This window comes from Anas acuta, chromosome 5, assembly GCF_963932015.1.
Source record: "Anas acuta chromosome 5, bAnaAcu1.1, whole genome shotgun sequence".
Taxonomy (NCBI): Eukaryota; Metazoa; Chordata; class Aves; order Anseriformes; family Anatidae; genus Anas; species Anas acuta.
In genome coordinates this window covers 21,847,633-21,873,764 of record NC_088983.1, presented here as the reverse complement: position 1 = coordinate 21,873,764, position 26,132 = coordinate 21,847,633, and the positions used below count along the sequence as shown (strand labels likewise).

The window sequence follows — 26,132 nt, the reverse complement described above, 5'->3', positions numbered from 1 at the left end:
ATTGCCTCTGGTAGAAGATTGCTTACGTACATATTGAGTGAAGCCAGTGGAGCTTTTTTGTTCCAAATAAAGTGTGCTATAGAATTTCTTTGGCCCCATAGAAAATGTTCCTGCTCATCAACATTGACATTTCAGTACAATTTAATCTAACCAGAAGTCCTTACTCAAAATATACACTCTAAAATGTTGAATAACATCCATTTTTACTGAAACTATACTGTACTATATTCTATGCAATACAGGTGTAGTAGCAGACTCTCCATAAGTGTTCAAGTGTGAGTTGACAAACTAATTTAGTAGTTTACGTAGAAATTTAGGACTCTAAGTCCCATTGAAACACCTCCTGAGTGTCTTTCAAAACCTGGTACTCCTTTCTTACACAGTGAAAAATATCCTAAAAGAGATGCAGGATTCCTGTGATTATATTTACGACATTTGACTGGTTTGATGAAGAAATGTGTGGATTAGTGTGTTGCAAGAAGGCCTAACGGATAAGCTGAATGCCGTGCTAATTGTTTATAAGAAAGAAATTCTTTTCATAGTAAGCTTGAATTGATTATTCTTGTTTCAGTTCTCCCCAAACTAGGTATGTTCACTGACCTGTGAGTAGATCTTGTACTGAACACGATTGAAGTTTTCTGTTTGTGAATCTGTCTTCGCAAAAGTACAGAAATGACTATTGGTATTTTTTGGTGGTGCTGATGAATTATGAGATCTGGGAATGTACGTAAAGGTAACTTTGAATGACTCCCAGCCACCACACTGTTTGATGTAATTTGATGCATGACTGACAGAGTGTTGTGTTTCTAGTATTTTATCTTTTCCTTCTAGTTGATCAGGGTAACCAATTGTACACAGCAGGCATCTGACATGGGACAGAGAAACTGGTACCATCAGCGTGTGTCAGCTAGTGCCTAATTAGATCTTTTCTGCTGTGGAGAATAGCAGTTTCCCACAATGGATCTGTTACATGGAAGAAAAAAAGTAGACACCTTTCCAGGGAGGTGATAATGGGTCAGACCAGTAAAGCCCTTCTTAGAAGTTTTTACATTGTTTTGCCTGTTGCCCCAAATAAGCAGCTCGTGAATGTTCATGGTTATAGATGGTGATACTAAGCCAAATCCAGATTACTGTCTGTGTTATATTTGAAGATAAAGAGGTGAAGATGATTTTTACAAATACCCCTGAATGTTAAGTCCTTGCTATAGTGAATGTGAATCCTTGCAGGAATATTGCCAGTATATCACAGTAATGCCTCCAACCTGTTCCAGAAAATCAGAAGTGACAAACTGATCCTGCAGAGGGTAGCTGTGGTCAGCAGGTACCTCTCACAGACTAGCAGCATTTTCTGAACAATAGTTAGAGTAAGGATTATTGAGCACACGAGGTTCACCAGCCAGTGTCTGAAGTTTGAAAGTGTCTGCTGTAGAGCATCCTGCCAGCTGTTAGTCATATATATATATTTATATATATAATCTCTATATTTTTTTCTATGTGTGTCTTTACATTGAAAAAAGATTTCAGCATCTCTTTCAGAAAGTCAAATAAATATGAAGCCCTTTTAGATTATTTATTTGTGAGATTTCAAAAGATGCACTGTAGATTCTGCAGAACGGTTGTGACTCTTGCACTGCCATTTATTGCACATGTATTGGAGTACTACTGACTAGCAGTAGTTCTGTTGATGGTAGTATTACTGTGGTAAGATTGGGGCTTACTCTAGTTTTCTAGTTTCCTCAGTATTATTTTGATTCTTTTCCCTAAGGATATGCTCTTTTTATGCCTACCTGACTAAAGAGCTTTTATAAAAATAATACATGAAGCAAATACTAGAATGAGTCATAAAGTGACTGTAGCTGAAGAAAACAAAAACAGAATGATGGCACTTGTTTACTGTCACTCTAACACCATCAAACTGAACTGCTCCTTTCTACTAAAGATTAGACTAACCCTTCTGATTGGTACCTGATTTTTTTCAGTAACCATTGAATTTGGACAATGACTTTGTATGAATCTTATTCCTATCTGTATCATGTACTGTGCAAGTGATGAGGGTTTTCCTCCAAAAGTGCACTTTAATGAATAATACTATTATCCATCAACATGGAGCAATGGAACTGCATTTGCCAGAGTTTACATTTTGAGTAATCATTCTACTTTCACTTTAGTTTCCAAGCTTTTGTTTTTCTCCTGCAAAAGGCCCAAGTCTTTGGTAAACAGACACACACCCTCACATATCTTTAATTAACAACTCTTCAACTTTTTTAAAATTTTACTTTTTTTTTCTATGTTCCTACTCTTTGATTTTTGTTTTTAATCTGCTTCTACTACATCCTTTCAATATTAATTTCTTCTAATTTCTTCAGTACTTTTTTCTGTTTACTGGGTTTCTAGTCCTAACACATATCTTCTACTACTGCAAGACGGTTTATCAAAATAGTACTATTTATATGTTTGTATAACTGACATATTCTGCCATATTCTTTTGTCATCAGATCTAGAGTCTGATCAGAATGTTTTAATTCATGTCATTGAGTTCACTCAAGGTCTCATGTCCTGGACAAATTATATATGCCTTTTAACCAATCTGGATAAACAAATACTCTGAGAACTAGAGACACGTTATTCATGGGATTTAACTTGTTTGACCTTCCAGAACCTCAGGCAATTGTATGTATAACTATTCTCCACCATACTAAAGATAAAACTCTTTCTTTTATAATATATATGTACGCAAACATGCGCTTATTTATTTATAGCTAAATAAGGTCATAAACCATCAAAATCTAGGATGTGTTAACCATTTCATTGACTTTTCAGATTGTTTTTAAGCTGTTTTTTAAACTTTAAAGGCAACACTGATAGTGAACGGTTCCAAATGGTAAAACAGAAAATCCCCTTCAAATATAACCGGCCCGTAGAGGAGTGGCTGCAGGAAAAAGGTAATAGTCATTAAAACTTTCATTTTAAACCCATTTGATTCTAAACCCTCATTTTTAAAGCCTGCAAATAAATGTTTCTTAAATGATAATCGCCTGCTGCATAAATGACTGTTTTAATTTTCATTATAATTTGTGTCAGCTTCCACCTGCCATATGTTGATAAATCATGCTATAATACATTGCTATTAAAATGCAGTTAAAGGGACGAAATTCTGTGCTTGCTATCACAGTAATGACAAACAAGCAAAAATTCAGGAGGCATTTTCTTAAAAAAAAAAAAAAAAAAAAAAAAAAGAGAAGAGCAACAACATGTATTATGGCAATTTAACCACTGCATGATCTTCCTGTTTTGGTTTGTTTTTAAACTACATTACTATCTTTATTATCAAAGTTTTCATTAAAAAAAAAAGTTTATTTCAAACCTACTTGTTAAACCACTTCCTGTAATTTTTTTTTTCTCATTAGTTTCATTAGCCGCTATGGCTATGTGTTTTCTAATTGTATTCAAATAATTAAACAATTTTTTAAAATGTTGTAAAGAAAACATTTTTTAATGTTTTCCTTTAAACTACAGTGAAGGAGACAGAGAAAGATGATCGTTCTGTCACTTTTATTCTGTATCTGAAGTGCAGTTTCAAGGCTCAGATGATATGTTTTTCTAAGTCATGGGTCAAATTCTTCCCTAACTTACTCTCAGGTAGTGCTATTAAGTTTTGTGGTCTTGCATAGGGTAATTGGCCTCAGTTCAGCTAAAGACTTAGCAACATGCATCGTAAGTCCAATTGGCTTGAGTAAGAATTCTGCGTACACTTCAGTGATCTGCTGAAATGGGACTTGCACCAGAACACTAATGTTCTTTTATCAAGAGTTTAGTGAAAAATACAATTTTGGAAGTAGAGCCCATTCCAAAGCTGGTTGAAGGTAACAGAATAACTCTCACCGATTTCAGCAGGGTTTAGACTGGGCTAAACTGTGGGGAGTAAGATAGGGGTACTATTTATGTATGCTACCTGTGCTATTTAAAATAAAAAGTCACTGAACTAGTTTATTTCCTTGATATCTTGGAAAAGCAGAACACAGTCTTCTCTGATTTCCTTTAAAGAAAGTACTGCTGATAAATAGAAAATGGGGGGAATAGGGAGGTGACCTTTGAACTCAGATCTTGCATTTTCTGTGTTGACTTAGACTATGAGTGTTACTACATTTTCCAAGAGGGAAAAGTATGTTGTAGGATGGGAAAAAGATCATTTATCTTCTAACTTCTTTCTGCAGCTGGATTAGCAAATTGATTTAGCTAGAAAAATTATGTTAAGTCCACGAAAAATGTGGACAGCTGCAGTTAAAGTATTTTTATGAGGGATCTGATCCTGCAAAGTGTTGTGCAAACGCAGTTCCCATTGACTTCAATGAGAGCTGACAGTGTTGCCTGCTTTTCAGGTTTGGTTTACAACTGTGTAATGTTTGTAACAAAAGCTTGTGAAAGTAAGTGAAATTACAAGTGTAACTAAAGCCATAATGGTTTTATGGAACAGCGAATTTCAGCCAACTACAAAGCAGATATTAAGATAAAGGTATACAGAAAATGCTTATTGAGTCTCAATGGGATGCCCTATTAATTTACAAGATCAAACTAAAATAAATAACGTTTGTCACTAAAAAGTGGATAATTTCGGTAAGTTTGAATTGCTAAAGTCCCTTTAACACTAAAGACAATGATTGCCTCAACTTTATTAAAACAGATGCATGTCTAATTCCTTGATGCAATTCATGTGCTTGAGAACCCCATTTTTTTATTGTTTTTATTTCTCCTTTTTTCAGTTTTCCATAATTCTTTTGTTTCATGTTACTGCTTCTCCAAGTTTGAGCTTATAAGCATGCCAAGGCACCTTCATTTGTAAGCCGTCCTAAAGTTTTGAACTGAAGTCTACCTTTTGTGGATATTGATGCTTTGTTAAAAGACAATCACACATGCAGTGGGGTCTGAAAGACAAAATTTGGGAATTTAGGCACTCTTAAAGCACTGATTTTTATTTAGGCTAGAAATGTGTATCCATGTTTTTACAAGAGTGAAAGGAAATTCAGTCTTCACGCTCTGTACTAAGGAATGGCATCATGCAGTGCAACACCTGAGACAGTACAGCTTTGTTCCTTCGTTCCAAAGTAGATAGACCTTTTCAGCAACTTAGGTAGCACTCAAATTAAAAAATTAAAAGAATGAATAATTTACCTAGCCATTCACCAATCTGCTCATCCATCTGCTCATCCATCCAATACTTACTGTACCGTGGAAGCCTTCTGTCAGAAGACTTTATAAAGATGATGAGTGAAGGCATAGCTCGCTATCAAAATGGAACAAGGTGAACTGATGGGTGAAGAAATAGATAGATACATCAGTGAAACAAAGTATAGAATAGCTGTCTTCCCCATATGAATTCTTGGGTTGAGTGAGGTAAGATTAAACACGTTTTAGTTGACATTTTTAATGGCATAGGTTTGGTATTATTTTGGTACCACTGTTATATTGTTTGTAATGAAATGTTACATTGTTGAAAAACAAACATAACACAATGTCTTTCTAAAGTGGCATCATTACTGTTTGGTGGGTTTTTGGTGGTGTTGGTTTTTTAAATTTTATAAATTGTGTACAATAGTTTTAAGATAAGCACAGAGTTACAATCTTGAATTTTATGAGTAATGAGCAAAACATCAACCACTAATAACTTTGCTGAGATTATGTGACTTAAAGAAAAAAAAGAAATGTTAGTCCTAAGTTGTTCATTTTAAGATGTCATAAAACCAGGAGATTTCATTAGTAGAATACTTGGTGCCTGCTAAGTTTCAGGTACAACTTGTTCTGCAATAGGAGGAGCTAATAAAGACCCAGAAGCATCTCATCAGAGGGACTGATCCTGGAAATCCTTAATTCTGCAAATTTCTCTTATTAGATGAGTGTCATTGATGTGAGTGACTACTTGTGAAGCAAGAACTATTAATGCGAATTATGGTTTGCAAATTCAGGCCCAAAATCTCTCTTAGCATTACAAAAAAGTTTAATTTCACTAAGATTTCTCTACAATATTTTTAATTGGTATTCAGTTTCTTGAATGAAGAAGTCAATGGGAGAGCAAACAAAGAAATGAGAGCTTGAACTGTGCAGAATATTTACAAAACACCTCAGAAACTTAAGATATGCTTGTTGTTTTCCTCTACTGTGACACTAAGCAGCAGGAAGAGTTCTCTGTGGAAAAGGCAGGCTATAAGTTTGCAACCCTCACACAGCTGGTAGAATTTACAAATACATTTCCTCAATCAAATTCAATGGCCAAATAAATTTTACTTAGGGGGAGTGAGAGCTGCAGAACCATATAATCAAAAGAGTTATTAGAAGAGGTCTATGGTGGCAGAATTGTGTGTATTTTCTCAATGATTTTCTATCATTCCATATGCTTTTCCCTGTTGTCTTTATTCGTATGTGTGTACACCATCAGAAAGAGCGAGGAATGACAGGTTATAGGTAACTCCAACAAGTGATTGTTCTTTTAGCAAACAGTTCTAGTACCAGTGTTGTCTACAGTGTTAACCATTTGGTGCAGTGCATGAATTCTCCTGGACTGGCAGACCACTTACCAAACAAAGACAACCCCAAAATTCTTAATCAAAGTTGCTTTTTTTTTTTTTTTTTTTTTTTTTTTTTAACCTGGAGTGGGGCCACCTCCCTGGCATATACTTTTTTTCAGGATTAGAAGATGCAGAGGAAGACCTAGAAATGGAGAGGTGATTTTTTTGCAGCCCTAAATACTAATTTTTGAAAATAAAACAAGAGATAAGACAGACACGTACTATGAGCTTGAGTAGATGACATCCTGAGGAAATGCCATAATCCTCCAGTAAAAGTGAAGGAACCCCTTTATTTCCCAGCTTGGGGAGCTTTCCTCACTGGAACAGTATAAATTCTTCACCATCACCTATCATCTCTCTATGATAAACGACGATAGATAGAGGCAATATTCATTCAAGGGGAGAAAATAATGGAAAGTTTTTCAATTGTTAGTACCTTCCCTGCATTTTCAGGGATAACATCTCAAGATTAGTGATGTAATTCCCTGGCCTTTACACATCTCACCTCCATCTTCTGCCACTCTATTATAAGTGAGGTTGGAAAGAGGGAATGATACAAATTAAATTTCTGGGTATGTAGGGGCAGGGACAGTATGGAGGGAAATAAAGTGTTAGGGGGAGGGAATATGCAAGGAGAACAGAACATGATGAAGTAAGAAACTGACAGCATATCCATTAGAAAATCCAAGGCAATACAGGACAGAGCTATTGGGAAGAAAAGCAACCTAAGAACATGCTATGTGACAAGTATATCCTTCTACAGTGTACAGAGCAACCTCCTCTGGCTTGGAGAGGAGCTGGGCTGAGAAGGCTGAACGTTTTGATGGGTGTTTTCCTCATAGACAGGAGAAGAGACAAACTGCCCTGATTTTATTTGCCAGGGATGTGTGGCTTCAGTGCATGTTTCTAGATGTTTTAATTAAATTGCCTCTGGTAAGTTTAAAACCTCCTAAGATGCAGAATACTGCATCAAGTGTTTCAACACTTTCCAGGGGTAGGATACCCTCCATTTTTATTTCTCATTTCTTCATCAAAGCAGTTCCTTCACCCTGATCAAGTCCTAGTGTTTCATTTCCAAACCTGTGGGTGAGGAGCACAAAAGATGTGCAGCCCACCTCCATATATCCATAATTTGCACCTCTCCATACACTTTTACTTGGTTAGCAAGGGCCGTCTTTGGGGACAGGAACTCCTTTCAGATACATTTCTTCTCTTGTCCCCATTCTCTTCCCCATGGTCCATCCTGTCACCATAAGATGATGCAACACCGCATCACCACTTGACTTCGAGACCTGCCACGACGACCACCAAAATTGGTGAGCTCCCCATTGTATTTTGATCTACTTTAACCACTGTTTGTGAAGAAATGAGCAGTGGGTTATAGTCTGTGCTTTGCTATACATGCTACAGCTCTAGTCAGGGTGGACTAGAGACAGGAAGCAGAGAGTGAAAACTGGGGAGAGAGGGAATGGAATAGGGACACATGGTGCAAATTTTATAAAAATAGGAAAACACAAATATTTGAATGATGATAGACTTGATACTGTTTTGATAACCCTCCTGAGCTCTGCCCAGCCTGGATGTATGGTAATTCAATAGATTTCAGGTAGCATGGCCCTAGTCTTCTGATGAGCAGTGAAATTATAGGCACTGCCTTTCCACTGCATGAAACAATTTATTTTTTTAACATAGTCCATCAGCCTAGGACATAAGCAGTACTTATAGAGTCTAGGCTGAATGTGATTTAAGTGGCCTGCAAAAACTAGAATTATCAATTGTTACAAGGGTTTACTTTTAATAAATATATTTCTCATTATGTATGATACCAGTCCCCTCCTAATACTCAGAGTGTGACCTAGAGAAAACCACTTAACTTGCCTACACTTGAAGTTCACCATCTGTAAGAGGGTATTCACAGGAATGGCATTCTGGGGGTTAGTCAGCTGAAGCACTTTGTTGTCCTTACTGCTTCAAGAATTTTGCTCTTTCAGAGACATCACAATGTTTGCATTTGGCGTTTTCTTGTTTTAGCTTTCTGAGACTTCACAACACAAAATTTCCAGGTAAAAGATTGTAACTGGACCTACCTTAAGTTACCTTCACAATCCAGTTGGTCAAAGTCAATTTTTCTGATGTTTTACTCTCCTCAAGCCACCCCTTTTGCATTAGTAAAAGTGGCTTTATGATATAATCCTATCCTTTGACCAGTGAAAAGAGAAGGGTTTTTAATGGGCTAAAGCTTGACAGGTACTGAGATCTGAATTGGTAATAGAAAAATTGCCACATATCAATTCCTTATCTGTAGTTGAACATGGGTCTGATTCTAGGGCTCAAATTTCTGACTGAATCGAAGGTCCTCCATAGTTTTGATGTATGAGTGGATGTGGAAGTATGAGGTTCAGGTTTAGCTGTTCTTGCTTTCAGGATAGTTTTTATTAGCAGTAAGTCTTAGGCAGCACATTTCCATGCTGTATTTCTACCCTACAGTCTTCATAAACACTACCAAGAATGAATCTACTACTTTGTTGTCTGTCATTTCTGGCCAGGACTCAATGTAAGATACAATGTGAAGGAAATGTCTAGCAATAATGTTATTCACCCCCTTCACTAGGACGACAGTTAACGATCTTCAACACCCAGGCGCAAATAGCCATAGGAGGGAAGGACAGAGGGCGTCTCTTCCAAGGCCAGCTCTCCGGTCTCTATTACAATGGCTTGAAAGTGCTGAACATGGCAGCAGAGAACAACCCCAACATTAAAATCAATGGAAGTGTCCGACTAGTTGGGGAAGTCCCTTCCATCCTGGGAACAACACCCACAACCTCCGTACCACCAGAAATGTCTACTACAGTCATGGAAACCACAACTACAATGGCCACCACTACAACCCGAAAAAATCGTTCACCACCCAGCATCCAGGTGAGTCAATTTGTCTTCCGTATTTCCTTGGGTTCTTAGCTTCTTGTTTTGCTGCTCACTTTTAAGTTCACAGGAGCCATGTTCTCTGAATCATGCTCCATATAACTTATTTTAATAATATTGTGAAAGATAAATCATCACACAATGTGCTGCCCTCTTGTGCTGGTGATCAAACTAGTTGAATTATTATTGTACATGTATGTAATAGTGTAATAACAAGTTTTGCTCCTGTTGTAGTCCAACCCCATTTAGGTAAGTAAGATTACTCCAGTGGAAACGAGAACAAGGTTTTAACTGTTCCTGTGGTTGCATATGCTGTGAAATGTATTACTAAGTGAGTTACAAAGACTTATGGAGGGTGGGTGTATAGTTATTTATTATTACCATAATATGTACTGCTGCAACAGAGAAGTTCATAATGGAGAGAAGATGGAGCATTACTTACAGGTTGAGCCATTTTTCATTTTCCTTCTACAGCCTTCCCTTAGAAAATTTTAAGGGAATGCTATCAAGTTCAGTTTCTTACAAAATGTAGTTGTTTCAACACGGAGCAGTTCCAACATCTTTGGTAAAACTCATTCCTATAAAAAGTGAATTTCAGATGTTCTAGTTTAATTATGCCAATGTAGTGTTTTCAGTCCTAAAAATGTATTGGTTTTGGAACCACTTGTGTGGCAGCCAGACTATGGTATTGATTAGAAATAAACACCTTAAATCGTCTCTTCTTGTGTGTGCAGGTAAAAGAATAAGGCGAATAACCACTTCTAAGCAGTGGATTAGAATTTGGAAATAATTTCAGTAGCGTACTATCATGTTACCAACTAGGATGAAATATTTGTTTTACGATGTTTATTTACATCAGAGCCTCAACAAACAGAAATAACATGCTTTCATTGATACCTATGTACACTGGTTGAGACACTAGCTAGGGATTACTGGTCAGAGAGGGCCTTCACTAAATCCCCAGAAAACGGTGTATTTTTGTCTATTTAGAGGAAATGTGTAAATGATTCCATCTCCTTCCATGAAACCATTTCTGCTGCTCGGGGCAGAAAAGCATAATGAAGTAAATGACTTTGAAATCTGGAATCATGCACGTCGCATGCTTGCTTTCTAACTGATGAAGTTTGCTTCAGAAGACTTAATCAGTTATTGTGAGTATTTCTGCATATATGGCTATTGTCTTTATTTTTAATCTAGCATTATTAGTCACTTAGGATAAGAAAATACAAATACCCTCCTCTTAACTGTGTAGGAGGTGAGGCCACACCCAGAATACTGTGTCCAGTTCTGGGCTCCCCAGTACAAAAGAAATGCGGAGCTACTGAAGAGTCCAGAAACGGGTCTCTAAGATGATTAAGGAACTGGAGCAACTCTCCTATAAGTAAATGCTGAGAGCTGGAACCATTCATTCTGGAGAAGATAAGGCTCAGGGGGATCATCTAATCAGTGTGTGCAAACACCTGCAAGGAAGGATATAATGAAAAGAGACAGGCTATTTTCAGTAGTGCCCAGTGCCCAGGACAAGAGGCAGTGGGCACAAATGGAATCATCGAAGGGTCCATCTAAGCATCAGGAAACACTTCTTCACTGTGAGGATGACAGAGCACTGGCACAGGTTGCCAAGAGTCTCCCTTCTTGGAGATGGTCAAAAGATGTCTAGACGTGGTCCTGGGCAGCCTGCTGTAGGGAACCCTGCTTGAGCCAGGGGTAGGACCAGAAGACCTCCAGAGGTCCCTTCTAACCTCAACTGCTCTGTGGCCCTGTGAGGTACCTATTACTGCAGTAGAATTCACAACTATTAGAGTAATTAATTCTAAGCCAAGGTTTAGCATTGCCCCAGCCCCTTTGACACTAAATCCAGTTGGTAGCAGGACTGGGATTAGTAGAACTAATAGCCTCAAACACCCAATAAGTGAGTTTTAAAGTTTCAGCCAGATGAGGGGAAATTAACCCTGATTTCGTCAGTTTGTCATAAATTGTAAAAAAACAAAACAAAACAAAACAAAACAAAAACAGTACCTTATCCTCAGTGGCTTGCTCTAATTTTAGAGAAGATCTTTGTACAATTATATCTCCAGAAGAATAAATTCTGTGGTCCAGAACCCGTTCTTGTTACTGTAGTTGGAGATTTTCTATAATTTATAAAGGCAGCAGAACTGCATTTAGCTATAGGAGTGTAACAGAGAGTAACACTGGACCTTTGTGGTCTAGGTGAAGCTGGAAATCACCCTGCCTTACTTGATGAGGAAGTCTTCCAGAAAGCTTCCTGCCAAAGCTATATGACAGTTCACTGGGACTGTAGAGACCACTATGCGCTGAAAGCGCATCAAGAAGATTTAATAAAGTGTCAAAGTGCTTCTAAAAACATGGTTAGAGCAATGATTTCCTGGATACACATGCACCACAACAAATGGCCTCATCTCAGATGATATTAAAGCAATAACTCTTTGACACTTCATGCTGCCCACTGAAAGAAAGATAAAAGTCAATATGTACCTCCATTACAACTTTCTGCATTTCAATAGCAGGCCATTTTATTGCTGTCGCAGCACAGATGGCTCTCCTTTCTTCCTTACTCTTGGTAGAATTTGATTCTGTCAGCTTAAGTTGCATTATTTGTACGGTAAAAGTGAGAAGAAATTGTCTTTTTCCGTTTGGGCAGTATCTCCAGCTGTGTTTCTGAGATGCCTAATGGTTATTTTATCTTGCTAGTGTTAGACATCACCATTGTCAGGCCTGCTTACAACTTTAGATCTAAGTGGTAGAAAAATCTAATAGAACAAGTTTGTTCTTTGGGGAACGTAAAATATAGCCACCTAAGGCTATGCACAGTACAAATACAGTTAGTTTTTACCTTACTTCAGCTTTCTCTTCTCTTTCTCTCTTCAGAAGTAAACAATTTTTCTTCACTTTCAAGACCATTCACAGTTTAGCCTCTTCCTTTCCCATTCTGATCAGCACATGGTTAGAGCATTTTTATTTTTGCTCACTTGTTAAATTTGATCATAAGAATCTTTCTACGTCCTGTTACCATCCACAAAGCAAGATCAGGTTATGCTTCCAATGCCATTGAAATGCTGCTTCAATCACATGATGCATGCACAAAGTTGTCAGTCATTAGGTTGATGATGTGCTAAGGCACCTATTTATTGAGCTGATCTATACCACCGTGTTTTTCATCTTCATATTCTCAGTTTGTCTGTATCCGTGTGCAATATCTTGTTTTATGCTTAAATTACAAACTCTGGGGGTTCAAAATGTACTGTTTATTCTGTATGTGTATGCTGCTCAGCATGGAATGATTGTAGTCCATTGCATAAATACCAACTACGTTACAAAGAAAAGTAAAGCATCTAATTTATAATGGCAAGAATCAGGATAGATAGAGAATTATTGTTTTAATGTCTTAAAACAATCTGTGCTATTTATATTACTTGTTTTCATGGATAAGTAATTAAAACTCTTCCTTGTTGAAATGCATATAAAGCTTGTGTAGAATTCTGGGTCTGTCATCCCAAAGTGATGCAGAATCCAGGGGAACTTGAGTAGGGTTTAGATCTTACACATCACTTGTCAGTGTAGAAGAGCATAACAGCAAAGATTTCTTCTATTTGTAATGTACACCAGGATACCTCCTACAATTAGTTAGCTTGGATACTACTCGAAGTGTTTTAGAGCACAGTTAGACTAAAATAGCTGGGAAAACGAAATGCTGTAAAATACATAGTATTTGCATAGACCATTGACATGCTTTTCAGTTTGTCAAGATCCCAAATATGGGATATAGTCTTGGACAAACATCCAGAGCAAAGGGAAGTGAGAGAATATTACTGGAAATATCATGTGGCAATAATATTTAAAATGTCTATAATTTCATTATGCTTCAAAATTTATATTTCTGCAAGGCAGTGAAACTCAGATCAGTGGAGGACAAACAGGATTTGAGTGAGAAAAGGGTGAGATGTATGACTGTATAGTAGTAAAATCTCTGATAGAAATGTCTGTAATTCAAATATCCTTCGGGGTGGCCCTGAAGGAAGATAAAAAGAGCTGACCTTTTTCTGTTAACTGAAAACAAGACAGAAAAACTACTGTTTATTTCAGTGAATTCAAAACAGGGTTTGTGCTCTGCTGTCCCTGAGTAGAAATGGTTATTTGACTTTTTCACACATGGTTTATGCCTGGATTCAGGCATGGTCTATACACAAGTGGCATGCATTGTATTAAATTGCTGCTGGCAATCTCTGCTGACCCTGACATACCAGACTCTTCTGTAATAATACCTTCTCTGGGACTTCTGCTTCTGCCTTATGAAGGCCACAAAGACAAGCCATTAGCTCTTGCATATGGTTAAGTAGCATGCCATGCAGGCTGTTATCAAATGAGTTATTAAAATACTGTGTCACGTATTCTTGCAGGACAGACGTGTCTAGGAGGGCTTCTTCATTAGCAGTCGTTAAGGATCCTAGAATTCCATGTGTCTGTATTTCTTTATTTTAAGCACAGTTTCAATTATTAGTGAAGTAGCTCCATGATTTCTGTGTTTGGGAGACTTGTCTGAAAATGGGTTAGAGACATTTATTTCTTCTGTTTCTATAGCAGCTGCTTATATGCTAAGAATTTCTTCAGTGAGCTCCTGCTCAAAGCATTTTAGATGTCATATGATCTCAGGTGGCAACGTCTGTCCAGCTCACAGCTGAGCCATTCAGTTTTCAAACGATTTGTGTAAAGATACCTCTGAAGTCAGTTACTAAGTCAAGGTAGTTTGGAAAAGCATGAATGGTGATACGCAAGTCTTTCATCCAAAACACCTTCAATTCAGAGCATCCATGATATGATACATTCCAGATGATGTATGGACCCTTAAGATCTGCTCCTGATAAGCTTCTAGTATCTCTGCCCCATGGCATTGGATGTCTGGGGTTACAAAACCAGAACCACAGATTGTTTTCTGTGGAAAAGAGATCTGGACCCTTCTGGGAGGATAGGTGGATTATGTTGTCTGTGAGGAACCAGACAATGCGTGCTCTGTTACAGATCCAGTGCATGTCACAATTTCTTGATCTTACAGATGAGGATAATGATATTTGCCAAACTGTTCAAACTGTAGCTTAGAGCTTAAAAGAATAAATTACTTGTGGATGTTTTCAGCTATTATTGTAAAGCCATGGAATGATGGTGCGCGTTATATAATATGCAGAATGTTTTTTATAAAGAGTAGAAGAGGGTATCTGCCCATTATCAATACAGAGTCCAGCTTGCTGGCATGGCTCAGAACAAGGTTCTCAACCTTTTGTTTTAACCATTGGGCTTTTCAGCCTTTTAACTTTGTTTTAGATGGAGGTTCCAATAATCTTGATTAATGTCTTTCCATAATGTGCAGCTCCAGGCTAAATCCTTTCTTGCCGTGTATCTCACAAAGGAAAATAGCACAGAAGATTTGTCAGTCTAATTAGACTTTCACTGTCAGCAAAGACAAATATAGTTGTGTCACTCTTGGACTTGCCTAGGTACTTTCTTTTACTTTCATAGATAATAATTTGGGGAGGGGGGCAGAAATTGGCCCTTAATTTACTTTTTGCTTCTTATAAGTCACTAGTGACATTTTCATCCCAAGACTGCAAAACTCTAATGAAAAAAGAGCTTTTGATGAGTCTGCTTTAAAGATGGACTTCGTTGGCCTATTGGTGCTGCTGAGAACTATGTAGTCTGGCTTTCATCTCTCCCTTTCTGCTTTTTCCTGAACCGTTTTTTCTTAAAGAGACCAGAGCCTCCAACCTGTACCTTCTTTCAGAGTAGAATACTTTCTCCTACCCTATAGTTCTGTTGAGTGAGATCATGGATTTGCATTATTGCAGAGAAATGCACAAAATGACATTTGCCTATTCAGGGTCATATCTATTAGGTGGTAATGCTGTTCTGGGGAGGGGATGTGAATTATATTTATTGATGTAATGATTGGGATGCTCAGATTACCTGTAAAGCTCAAATAATCTAAAACACAATCCTGTATGTTCATTATTTCATTCACTTTCTGCAGATGATACATGTGCTGTGCTTCTGAAACCAGAAGATCAATCCAAAAATAGAATATTATTTTACTGTACTATTATCCATGTGATCAGACGAGGGGAAATGACCTCAAGTTGCACCAGGGGAGGTTTACGTTGGATATTAGGAGAAATGTACTTACTGAAAAAGTTGTACAGCATTGCAATAGGGTGCTCAGGCAAGTGGTTGAATCACCATCCCTGGAGGTCTTCAAGAAATATGTAGATTTAGAGCTTACCAGTACTAGGTTAAAGGTTGGACAGTATTAGGTTAAAGGTTGGACTAGATGATTTTAAGTCTTTTCCAACCTGAATGGTTCTGTGATTCTATGAATATTCTTGAGTTACCTATGCTCCCAAGTGCTGACTAGTACCCAGGATGGGAATAAACTTTGTTCTCTAGTTCTAAGCCCAATAATAATACAGACCATTGCATTTGTAAAACAGCTCATGCACATTCTGGGTTTTGCTGTCAACTGTTTATGTTATCAGCAGTGATAAATGAATGTTAAACTTGGAAACCATTGTGAGCTACAAATGGAGACAACTCTTGTATGACTCTGGGAAGGGACTTGCTTGAATGTGTGTAGCAAACTTAGTGTCATAAATTGATGCAGACTATGATTTCTCAATATATAGCTTACTTCTGGATAACCTATTTTCATGTAGTAGCCTTGTAATGTCGCTTCAGCCACTTCTGTGGGTGTTCTGTTGAGATCCACGTTTTCCTTCTACTTTTTCAGGATAATAGTTCACCAAAGGCCCAAATCAGCTGATTTATTTGTGCAAGGATTGAGTTTACATCATCTTTAATCTGCATATCTGAACAATCATTTGGGACTTGCAGCAAAATCTCATCTGGTGTTTTTGAAACACATACCCAGTCCTGTTCTACTGTGAATTTTTGAAATTAAAACTTGGCCTACCATATAAAGAGGGGGCCTGGTCTCACACTTTTCTAGTAATTTCATCTCTTTTTTAGTTTTTCTCTGGTAATTTTTTTATCTTGATTAAGAACTACTTGAAATATTTCCTTGATTTCAGGTAACCAAAAAGCACACAATTTTCTGTAATAAAATGGTAAGAAGCTGGAATAACAACTGTAGTAAACTGATAATTACCTTCTTCAGACAGGCAGACATTAGTTTCTCAGAAAGTACTCTTAATAACATCAGCATGTACTTTTTTTTCAAGGCACAGTATCCCTTTGTGTACTTAGACATGTCATTTGCCCTGCCAGAAAGGTTTTTTTAAGTCACATTGTCTTCAAAATCTGATTAATACAGTACTCAGGAACTAAAGCTACTGTAGTTGACCATACATTTGATCACAAGCCAAATGAAAGGATAGAAAAATTATGTTGTGCTAGGGTGGTTGTACAGCAACAATGTGTGGTAAAGACTTCCAATACTGCAAAAGCAACTGCTTAGAAATAAATGACGTAGAATCAATGGTTATAGCTCAAATATAGTTGTAGAATTGGATCACATTTTGTTAGAGTGTATCTGCTTTGCTTGCTTGCTATTTATATACTTCAGGGAAATGCCTAGAAGCTGCAGACATTGCCAGAATGCTTCCAGATCAACTAGCTACATGGTTTTTTTTTGCTTCTTTGGTTGTGTTTTTGTTGTTGTTTTTGTTTGTTTGTTTTTACAAAACTGGCTGAGGGATGGGAAGGTACCTCTTACTTTTGTAGCTTATCTTTGGATGAATATGCAGAAGTTAGAAACACATCTAAGCTGTTGTGACAGAACCACTGTCTGAAACCACCTAATTAATGCCTTGGATTTTTTGTGGAATGATAGTGTTGCTAACCAGCAAAAACATAAGGGATTCTGCTAGTTTTATCCGTAGGATGAGTTGTCACTGATTTGCAAGATACGTCTGTCATGGTAAGTCTTGTAAAAGTAGCTGTTAAGAAGCCAAGCTATGTTACTACCAATCCTTTCTCTCCTCCCTTAGATAGTGTGTGAACCACTGGTATGTCGTTCATTTTGATGGCAAAATTACTTATATTATAATGTCAAAGATAAGAATTTGTTTTCAAAAATTTTTTCTGCAGAAAAATAGAGACAAAGTGGTGAGGACTTGGATTCCAGTTCTCTTGGTATTGTGTGGGATGCAGATGCCCCTGTTGTGCTTTCTAATAGTGTGGTTTTGGAGAAAAATTGGTCTTTTGTCTCTTTGCTCTTACTGCTTTGAGATTTTCCACTGGATCTGTGCTGTCTCTTTTGCTGCGTCTGGGATTGGGTGTGCTTAAGGAAATGTTGTGGGTAAGTACAATTCTAGGCATACCAGTAGTTTATTAGGAGGCATGAACCAGAGAGTAGGGAATGTTAGGAATGCTCTAATGGCTAAATGTATGAAAGTGAGTAGAGAAAGGATGAATATTGATGTGTAGAAAATAAAATTATATCCAGGGGACAAGATACATCTATCTTGTACAGATACTGGAAGGAAACATCAAGACTTAAAGATGGAGAAACACATGCCTAGAAATGGTGGAGTTGTACTTTTAGCTACTCTGTTTTGGATAAATAAGGATTTGGAGAAGAGAGAAACTCCTACCCATATGGCTTAGCAGCCACTCTTCTACTTTTTAATTTCTGCTTTGTACCACTCTCCATCTTCCTTAGGGATAAAGGGAAGTTCTTTTTGCCAAGTTGGCAGGAACTCATTTCAGTAGAAGGACTGTTGGCAGTGAGCTCTGAGGAACCACAGCTTCTTCCATAGCAGCTCAGCGTCATGCTGAGTTGAACTGTCACACACGTGTATTAAGACCATATGAAAAGTACATCTTCCCCTCACCTGCAACAGCTGTGTTCCAGGAACCGTTTTGGAGCAGGAAAACTCTTTCTTAGTGTATAAAGAGTCAGGTGAGGTAAGAAGAAAAAACAACTATATGTTGTTTTCTTCTAATATTCAAGCAAGACTATCAGTGCCCAAGCCATATACAGATATTTGTTTAGATAGTTTGAATTCAACTTGATCATAGTGTCCTTTTTTTTCTGAAAGATGACCTCCAATGAAGCTGTAAGGACATGAATGATTTTAATCTGTGGTAACAATGGAGAATCAGTCCTGACTGACTCCAACAGCATAAATATACAAAATGACAGATAATCCTGCTACATCCCTCCCTGCTGCCTGAGCACGCACACATGCACTCGGTAGCACACAGCAAAATTCAAATTGGTCTTTATCTTTTATCTGTTGGCCCAGTGATTAATGTGGCTCTTGCTGGGAGACTAATCAAATGAGGGGAAATATGGAGAAGGAAATATGTATTTCTTACACTATTGTTATCAGTGTTATCATTATTCCTTTAATTTATTTTCCTCCTGTTAGACCAGCTTAATGTACTGACACAGCAGGAGAGGTGAGTGCAGATTTGATGGCAGGAAGATGAATGGGACAGACCACAGCAAGTGGAATTCTGCAGGAAGGTGGTGAGCTGCTGAGCTGCTTTGGGGTTATGGCATTTTACCTAGAAAACCAAGAGACTGTAGTGGGCTAAACACAGTCCTGAACCAGGAACTACTATTTTCTAAGCCCAGCTCTTTCACTCAAGAGCTGTCGACAAGCCTCCTCCCTAAATTTTTCTTTAGTTTCCCTCTATAATGAAATAAGCATACATTGGTCCTTGTTCTGTTTCACAGCAAAGTTTACAAGCACTATACTGGTAGTACGGGTAATTATTTGAAAATTCCCCTGAGTGTTTTATTCACCCTCCCACCCTGTCCTTGGTACTGTTGTTTCATGGTGGTGCTATGAACCTGTAGTTACAGCTTTGATCCTACAGATCTGTACAGTATAGAGCAGAATATTGTTTCTTTGCTGTGGTTAAAAAAAAATAAAAATAAAAGATTAGGTATGACTTCAATTTAAGTAGGACATCTGTCTTCTAAGCGAATAGGAATGGATTTTAATTGTCTTGCTTCTTCAGGATCTTAAGAAAGCAGACTTCAAGAATGAGCTACATCCCAAACCAGGTATGGGTAGTGAACTCTGGCACTATGCATAATTTTTGCTGTGATATTGAATAGCTTTGCTATATGCTTTTTCTAAGCTTCATATATGGTAATTAAAAGGTCATACCTTATTTTGTTTTCCCTTTGAGAAAAAATGCAGAAAGGAGCACCTATAATAACAACTAGACTTGTTTGAGTTAAGGTTCATGTTTCCTCTCTTCTTATTTCAGCATTGTGGCTGTTTTAGCAAGTGTGACCACTCATTTTTTCTAAATATATTCTTGCTGTGCCAACGGAAATCAAAAAAGAAATTAGACAAATGGAGTGACTCTGTATCTATACTACAGAAGCACATTTTCGTATGATCAGTGCTTTTTGTTTTGTTACTCTTCTCTGTGGGTATGTTGGCATAATGCTGTCTGTCTTCACAGGGTAGACTTACATGTAAGACTTGCAAATGTGTTTAGGGCCCATATCTTAAGCACAATTATCTTAGCTTCCAATTTAGGCAGCAGTTAATACAGTTGTTCTCTCCTAAATCAATGCTCTTGCTTTGTATTAACATATACATTAACATGTGGGTATCTAGTGGCCATGTTTGTTTCATTTTGGTGGACGTAACCTCATTAGAGACATTTATAGAAAAACAAATGAAACGTGATTCTGTACACCTGGTATATGCAACTCCTTCACTCATGCTAGTCCCATATATGTTTCCCAGTTTACATATGCTACCTAACCTGTCATCTCACTGCCTAATGCATTACCCTTTACTGTCACACTTTAAACTGTATTTGCACGATGTACTGATGTTGTCTTCAAGCTGGTGAGCAATGGTGGTTCAAGTGACTGCTGTTGTCACCTGCTTGTCTTACCTTGAAATTTAGGAATGTCTGGGAATTAAATTCAGAAATGTAGATACGCTGGGCAGGTCAGAATATACAGCCTACACATCTGGAATCCCTGAAGGCATTCAGCTTAATAGCATCGGAGAAGGACCTGTGCGACACAGCTTATGAGCTTCCTCAAGAGCCCTGCTCTGTAAGAGTTGTGTAGGGGTGCTGGGGGCACCAGATAGGTTTTCCAGCTGCTCAACACAGATGAGGGTGCCAAGGTGGAAAGGGCAGAGAAAGATGGGAGGAAGAAGGAGGTTTGTATGTTGTGTGCGGTGTGGGGGAGGCTTGTGTGTTGTGTGTATGGCTCAGAAAGAACAACTGCGGTGGGAGCCTCTCCTGTAGAGGGCTTCTTCCCCCACCTCACATCTGACTAATTGAGAGGAATTGTTGCTTGCTTGAAGATGAATAATTCTTTGGTGCTCAGACGGCTGATTACACATTGTCCTTCTGTTTGTGGACTCAAGCATAGCAGAGAAATTTCTGGTTGTTTGGCTGTAGCATTTGTTACCCTGGCAAGAAGCACCACTTACAATCTGCTGTAAAAAGGTTTGGTGTCTCTCAGGCTGCTTCTCAGCTAATGTGTGATGCTTGTAAGTTGTTTGTTTTGTCCTTTCTAAACTTAAGCCATGGAAATGGTGTTAGCTCCTGCTCCCTGTGTTTCTTGGGGGTTGGGGGGGCAGTGGCAAGGAAGAAGATGTAGAGGAGAGCAGGGGCCTGGATGTGGATTATTAAGGAGCACAGTCTGCAATATTTGCCTTTGCCTTAGGAGATGCTGTAGCAATTAGAGTGAGTTGCAGCTCTGCAGTCTGTGCCTTGCTCCTTTTATGACAGTTTGTTGTACACTACCTACGAGGTCCCTGGATAAGGTTCTGAGTCTGAATTGCCTCTCATTTCCATGTCAGATTTTCTTTGGGGGGGGACCTGGAAATCTTTTCTGCTGCAACTCTTGGCAGGAATTTATGCTCTCCTGCTTACCGTTGCAGTGGTGGGGACTAGGCATGAGAGGCTGCCAGAGGATTAGAAAGTTAAATGGCACCAGTGCTTCTGCTGGGAGGGGAGAAATAGGGTGAAAGGAGGGCAATGTAATCACCTTCCATCAGAGAATTGCAGATGAAATAGACCAGAGGATGTAAATAACAGTTTTACAACACCAAGAATCATTTTAGAGGCTGAGGGAGGGCATGGCACAGACTGGCTGTCCCTCTGCTTCTGTCAGGCTTGGTCACTTTGAATTTATTGACTGTTTTTCTTCTATACAAACCCCATTTAATGACAGCAGTAGCTGAAGGTCAGGAGCATTTGGGGATTTTTTGTTGTTTGTTTTAACTTTTTTTTTTCTGTTGTTAGCTGTTCTTCCTTTTTTGTTTGTTTTTTCTTTCTGAAGCTGAGAGGCAAGTTCTGTGGTGACAATGACAGGTGACAGTGGTTAGGCAGAATCATACCCTATTTCTTGCAATGGGGCATTATGAAGAAGATAAGAGGAGTAATTAATATCATCCATGGGTACACCTAAGCTCCATCTGCCAAGTTAGATTTGCAGTACCTGTCATGTGTATTGCCTTGTCATCTGTGAGTCTTTCAGCAGCATCTACCTGCAATGGTCTATAAATTCAGACTAAGGTTGTGAGGAGAAAAAGTGAATTATTAACTCAAAACATCTATGTACTTTTACCTAGAAATCCGAAATCCACTTATGTCTCTTTAAGCCAGAAATCTTTTATTTCTATCAGTAAATTTTATCAACAAATTTCTTTTACTATAGAACTGCATGTTGAGTGTAGGCTTTAGAAAACACAATTTTCAGGCTTTTTTTGAGATGTATGGATAAAAATGATGGTAAAAAACACAACTTGAATTTTGGTCTCAAAATTGCCAGAGGTATCAGAGGTCATGAATGGCCATACTCGTTCTTAGAAGCCAATTTTCTTTAATGAAAGAAATTTCTTTACCTCCATGTAAGAAAAGCAGGTGGCCAGTTCTAAAAGCTGTAGAATAACAGGAAATATATTTCTGTTTGCGAAAATTGCTATTCCTTCTGAAAGCACCAAGCAGTGCTTTAGCAAACAGTTCACATAACTGAAGAAGAGTATACTCATAAGCACTTGTTACAGAAACTTGTTTATATATACCCTGAAAGAGATATGGATCAGTTAAGCGTGGACTCTCCTATAACTCTGGCATGGAGTCCTTAGTGGGACTGTTTTCTTCTGGTCACTGTTTATGATTGCTATCTAACAGGATCACGTAGTTCCGGATGCTGTTTCTGCTCCATTTTATTAATGCATCTGGCCTGATTCTCGTTTGCACAGAGCAGTGAAATTTGGGCTTTAACCCACATGGCAGCATCAGTGAAGCCAGTTTTAACTTGATTGACCTTCTTTGGCATCAAACCACATGCAGGTATTCATACGGTCATGCAGTCATTACCAGTTATAGACCCAGCTTTTACTTTCCCTCTTGTGTGTAATTTAGGGAAACTTGTAATTCAGTTGATGCCTTTGACATAGCACCAGGTAGAGGGAGTTATCTAAAGCAATCCCTTTAGCCAAATCTCACTGGGTAGAGCTGTGATTCTTTGTTCTGTAGCAAAGGAAATGAGTGGATTTCAGATTGCCTTGACTGAAGGCTTCAGTCTCTGGGAGAGATGATCTGGCACTTATTGGAGCACTGTGTATGCATGCTAGCAGTAATGAAAACAGAAATTAACAAAATATATTTCCAAAGCACCATATAGACTGAATCCAAGGATTGTTTTTTTCATCATAGCTACACAGCTAATTGTAGGATAGAATCTAATTATTGTTTAATAGTGCATAACTAAAGCAGCAGTGGTTTCAGATGGCAACTAAAGATGCCATGAAGCAAAAAAAAAAACAAAAAAAAACATAAAGAAACAGCATATCATTAACCCAGTTTTTGTGGCCTCAGGACACCACCCCTAAATCACGTATAAAAAAAAAAAAAAAAGTTGTTGAATATTCAAATGGTCTCACTAAGACTGTTTTCTCACCTCAGCAATGGCCCCTTTCAACATGGAAAATTACATGCACTGATTAGACAATCCTTCCCATAGCAGTGCATTTCATGGTGGTGCTTGTTTATCTTCTTAACCTGTGAAAGCAGTTATCTTCCACTGAGACAGCAAGTAAATTATTTTTTTGGTTGGTCAGATTTGTTGTTGTTTTTTTGTGGTTTTTTTTGGTCATCCAAGAAAAGGCAGGTAGGTCTGGACAACAGTGAAGCAATGGCCAAACCAGATCTGAATTAACTCATTATAGGCAGTGAAAAGCATTCACCATACTAATTTGCCACACTGCTTATTGAGAAGCAGGGGATGTTAGCTCAGGCAAACTAGTTCACACGTGACTCCAGATTGACATGATTTTATTGCTATGTGGTTATACTGCGTGTGTTTTCAGAGGCAGAGCTGGCATTCAAGACTGGCATGAGTACACAGTGCAAGCAGCCAGCTTCAGTGGCAGAATCAGAGAGACAGCAAGGTGTAAATGTTTGGGATTCAAAGACTTCCCTTGCTGAATTTTGCAGTTTAACAGGTCATCATTCACACGTCTCCATCCACCCCTTTAAGCCGCCTCCTGGCAGACCTGGCAGAGCAGGAGGACATAACGCTTGTGCCTGAGCTGTCGCTTCAGGTCACCCGGGCTGTGCTCCATGCCAGCGCCTTCAGATGAGCAGCTTACACGGTGTGCTGGCTCCTGAAATGGAGCCAGAGAGGCACAGGCACACATTCCTTCTGGTTGCCCTTGCTGCAGAGGCAATAACCTCTGACTGGTGGGTGAGGCAGAGAGCTAGGGATGCTAACATCTTAAACTACTGCTGCAAGAGCCAAAAATAATGTCTGTCAGAACTTTTTGTTATAAAACAAGGCTATTCCTTAATCTGGCAAGCTTTTTCAATGTGTTTGCGATGGATGCTTTGTTGAAGTTCCTCTGCATAGCATTACATTCTCTAGTGCCAAATGGAGATACATATCCAAAGCTTTCAATGGGATACAGTACGTGCTTCAACAGAATATCCTTTTCCCTAGGTGTATTCACCTAATAACTTATTTCTGGGACTGCTGTTCCTTCTGTGACAGCTCTGCCACTTTGAAATCCGTCTTAAACCAGTGAAAGATTTTCATTAGTTGTCGAGGGTTTTCATTAAAATGTTCTGTGGCTTTGGCCTCATACACGGAGATCTCTCTCCCTGTGTTGGCATCCCATGAGAATGGTTTATTCATTGCTCCTTCTGTACCAGGCTAAAATCTTACGGCTTCTGAGGGATTTCTTTCTCTTTAAAAAAGAAAAGTCAAGTGAGCCTAATTATTTCCCTGCCCAGGAGTGCGATGTTTCTTATTAAAATACACCTCAAGTGGCATACCTGCATGGTCCTCTCACTAAGGCTGAGCTGCTTGCTGTGCTGTTCAAGGCTTTTGTAAAAAGATGAGCTCACATGTGCTTTCCAGTCCTCACTGTGTTGTCTTTATCTTCAGATCTGGAAAACATATCAAAGAAAAACCATTCATGTCAAACTCTGGATTTTTTTCTTCTAAATTTAAAAAGGATTTCTGAGATGTGGAGCACTTCTGAATGACCTCCGCTGTGCTTTCTGAAGCTGCTCTGCTGTGGAGCATTTACGTGCTGTCAGTGGCAGCTGTCTCTCCCCAAAGAATTCGCAGTAGCATTGTTAGACTGCCAGGGTTCTGACTTAACCTTTCCCGTCTCAGCCTGCATGTTTTTTTTTCTCCCCCTCCTTTACCCCATCTTGTGCCATTGCATCACATCACACTTTCTCCTTTCTTACGCAGATCTACCACAACCCCCCAGTGCTTCTTCCGTGCTTCCACATTCTGTTTATTATAATCTCAACAGAATACAAACCTTATCCACTGATATAAACTCACTGACGTGGTATTGCTTTTCTGAGTCTCACAGATGATAGGAGTCCTGTAACACCCTTGCCCCCTTTGAAAAAGGTGTGCCCTTCCCTCTTCTAGTAGGTTCACAGACAGAGAGGAGGAAGCTATTCCCTGGGAAGGATGGGAGGCATCTGCCTTGCAGGGTTAGTCCTATTTTCATTGATAGGCTTAGCAAACAGTAGCTGAGACCCTGAAAGAGGCAGGAGGTTTCAGAGAACACTATTACCTGCCCAATGCACCTGCTTATGTCTTTTGCATGTGTGTTCTCTGTTTCTCTTGGATTCTGTCCCTGGCTGTTGATTCCCAGAATGTGAGGATTGACTGCCTTATAATATTATCCTGGCTAAGGTTCCTGCAGGCACTATTCATGAAAACGCCTAATCCTCCCAGGATGTTTGTTACTCAATTAGCCATGGTAGTATAGCAGTACATTTCACAAAAATATAAAGTATTGACAGTTACTTGTTTAAAATCAGTCGCTTTTTTGCCTTAGTTTTGTATTACAGCAGAGCATAAATGGGACATCTGGTCTACCATACCTGTTACTTGATGTATATAATACAGTCTTTCTCTCATTTTCCAAACTAAACTGTCCTAATCCATAACCACTGACAGACGAAAAGTCAGTGTATACCGGAGAAGCAGGTTAAGTCAGCTTTCATTAAACTCCATGCCTCTAAGAAGAATGCTCTCACTCCTGTGTAACTGTTAACTTCAAAGCTGAGTCACGTAACTTCACTCCGCTGTAGTCGGTGTAGTGACTGCACAGAGGTGAAGTCTTCAGCTAGCTATGAATTAAAATAACTTGACTC

The 26,132-nt window shown here is 38.6% G+C and overlaps 1 protein-coding gene across 29 annotated transcripts in view; it reads left to right on the top strand.

Moving 5' to 3' along the window:
- Positions 1-26,132, top strand: part of NRXN3 (neurexin 3) — a 970,936-nt gene that overhangs the window by 851,880 nt on the left and 92,924 nt on the right. For 11 of the 29 annotated variants that reach the window (XR_011096953.1, XM_068683059.1, XM_068683058.1 and 8 more), the window contains 3 exons: positions 2,853-2,942; positions 7,817-7,876; positions 9,172-9,479. Coding sequence is in view for 28 of the 29 variants with exons in the window: in XM_068683059.1 (XP_068539160.1) it covers positions 2,853-2,942; positions 7,817-7,876; positions 9,172-9,479 (458 nt within the window). In the remaining variant the exon portion in view is untranslated. The remainder of the gene's footprint in view (positions 1-2,852; positions 2,943-7,816; positions 7,877-9,171; positions 9,480-26,132) is intronic. The other 18 variants (XM_068683065.1, XM_068683051.1, XM_068683049.1 and 15 more) reach the window with 2 other exon arrangements.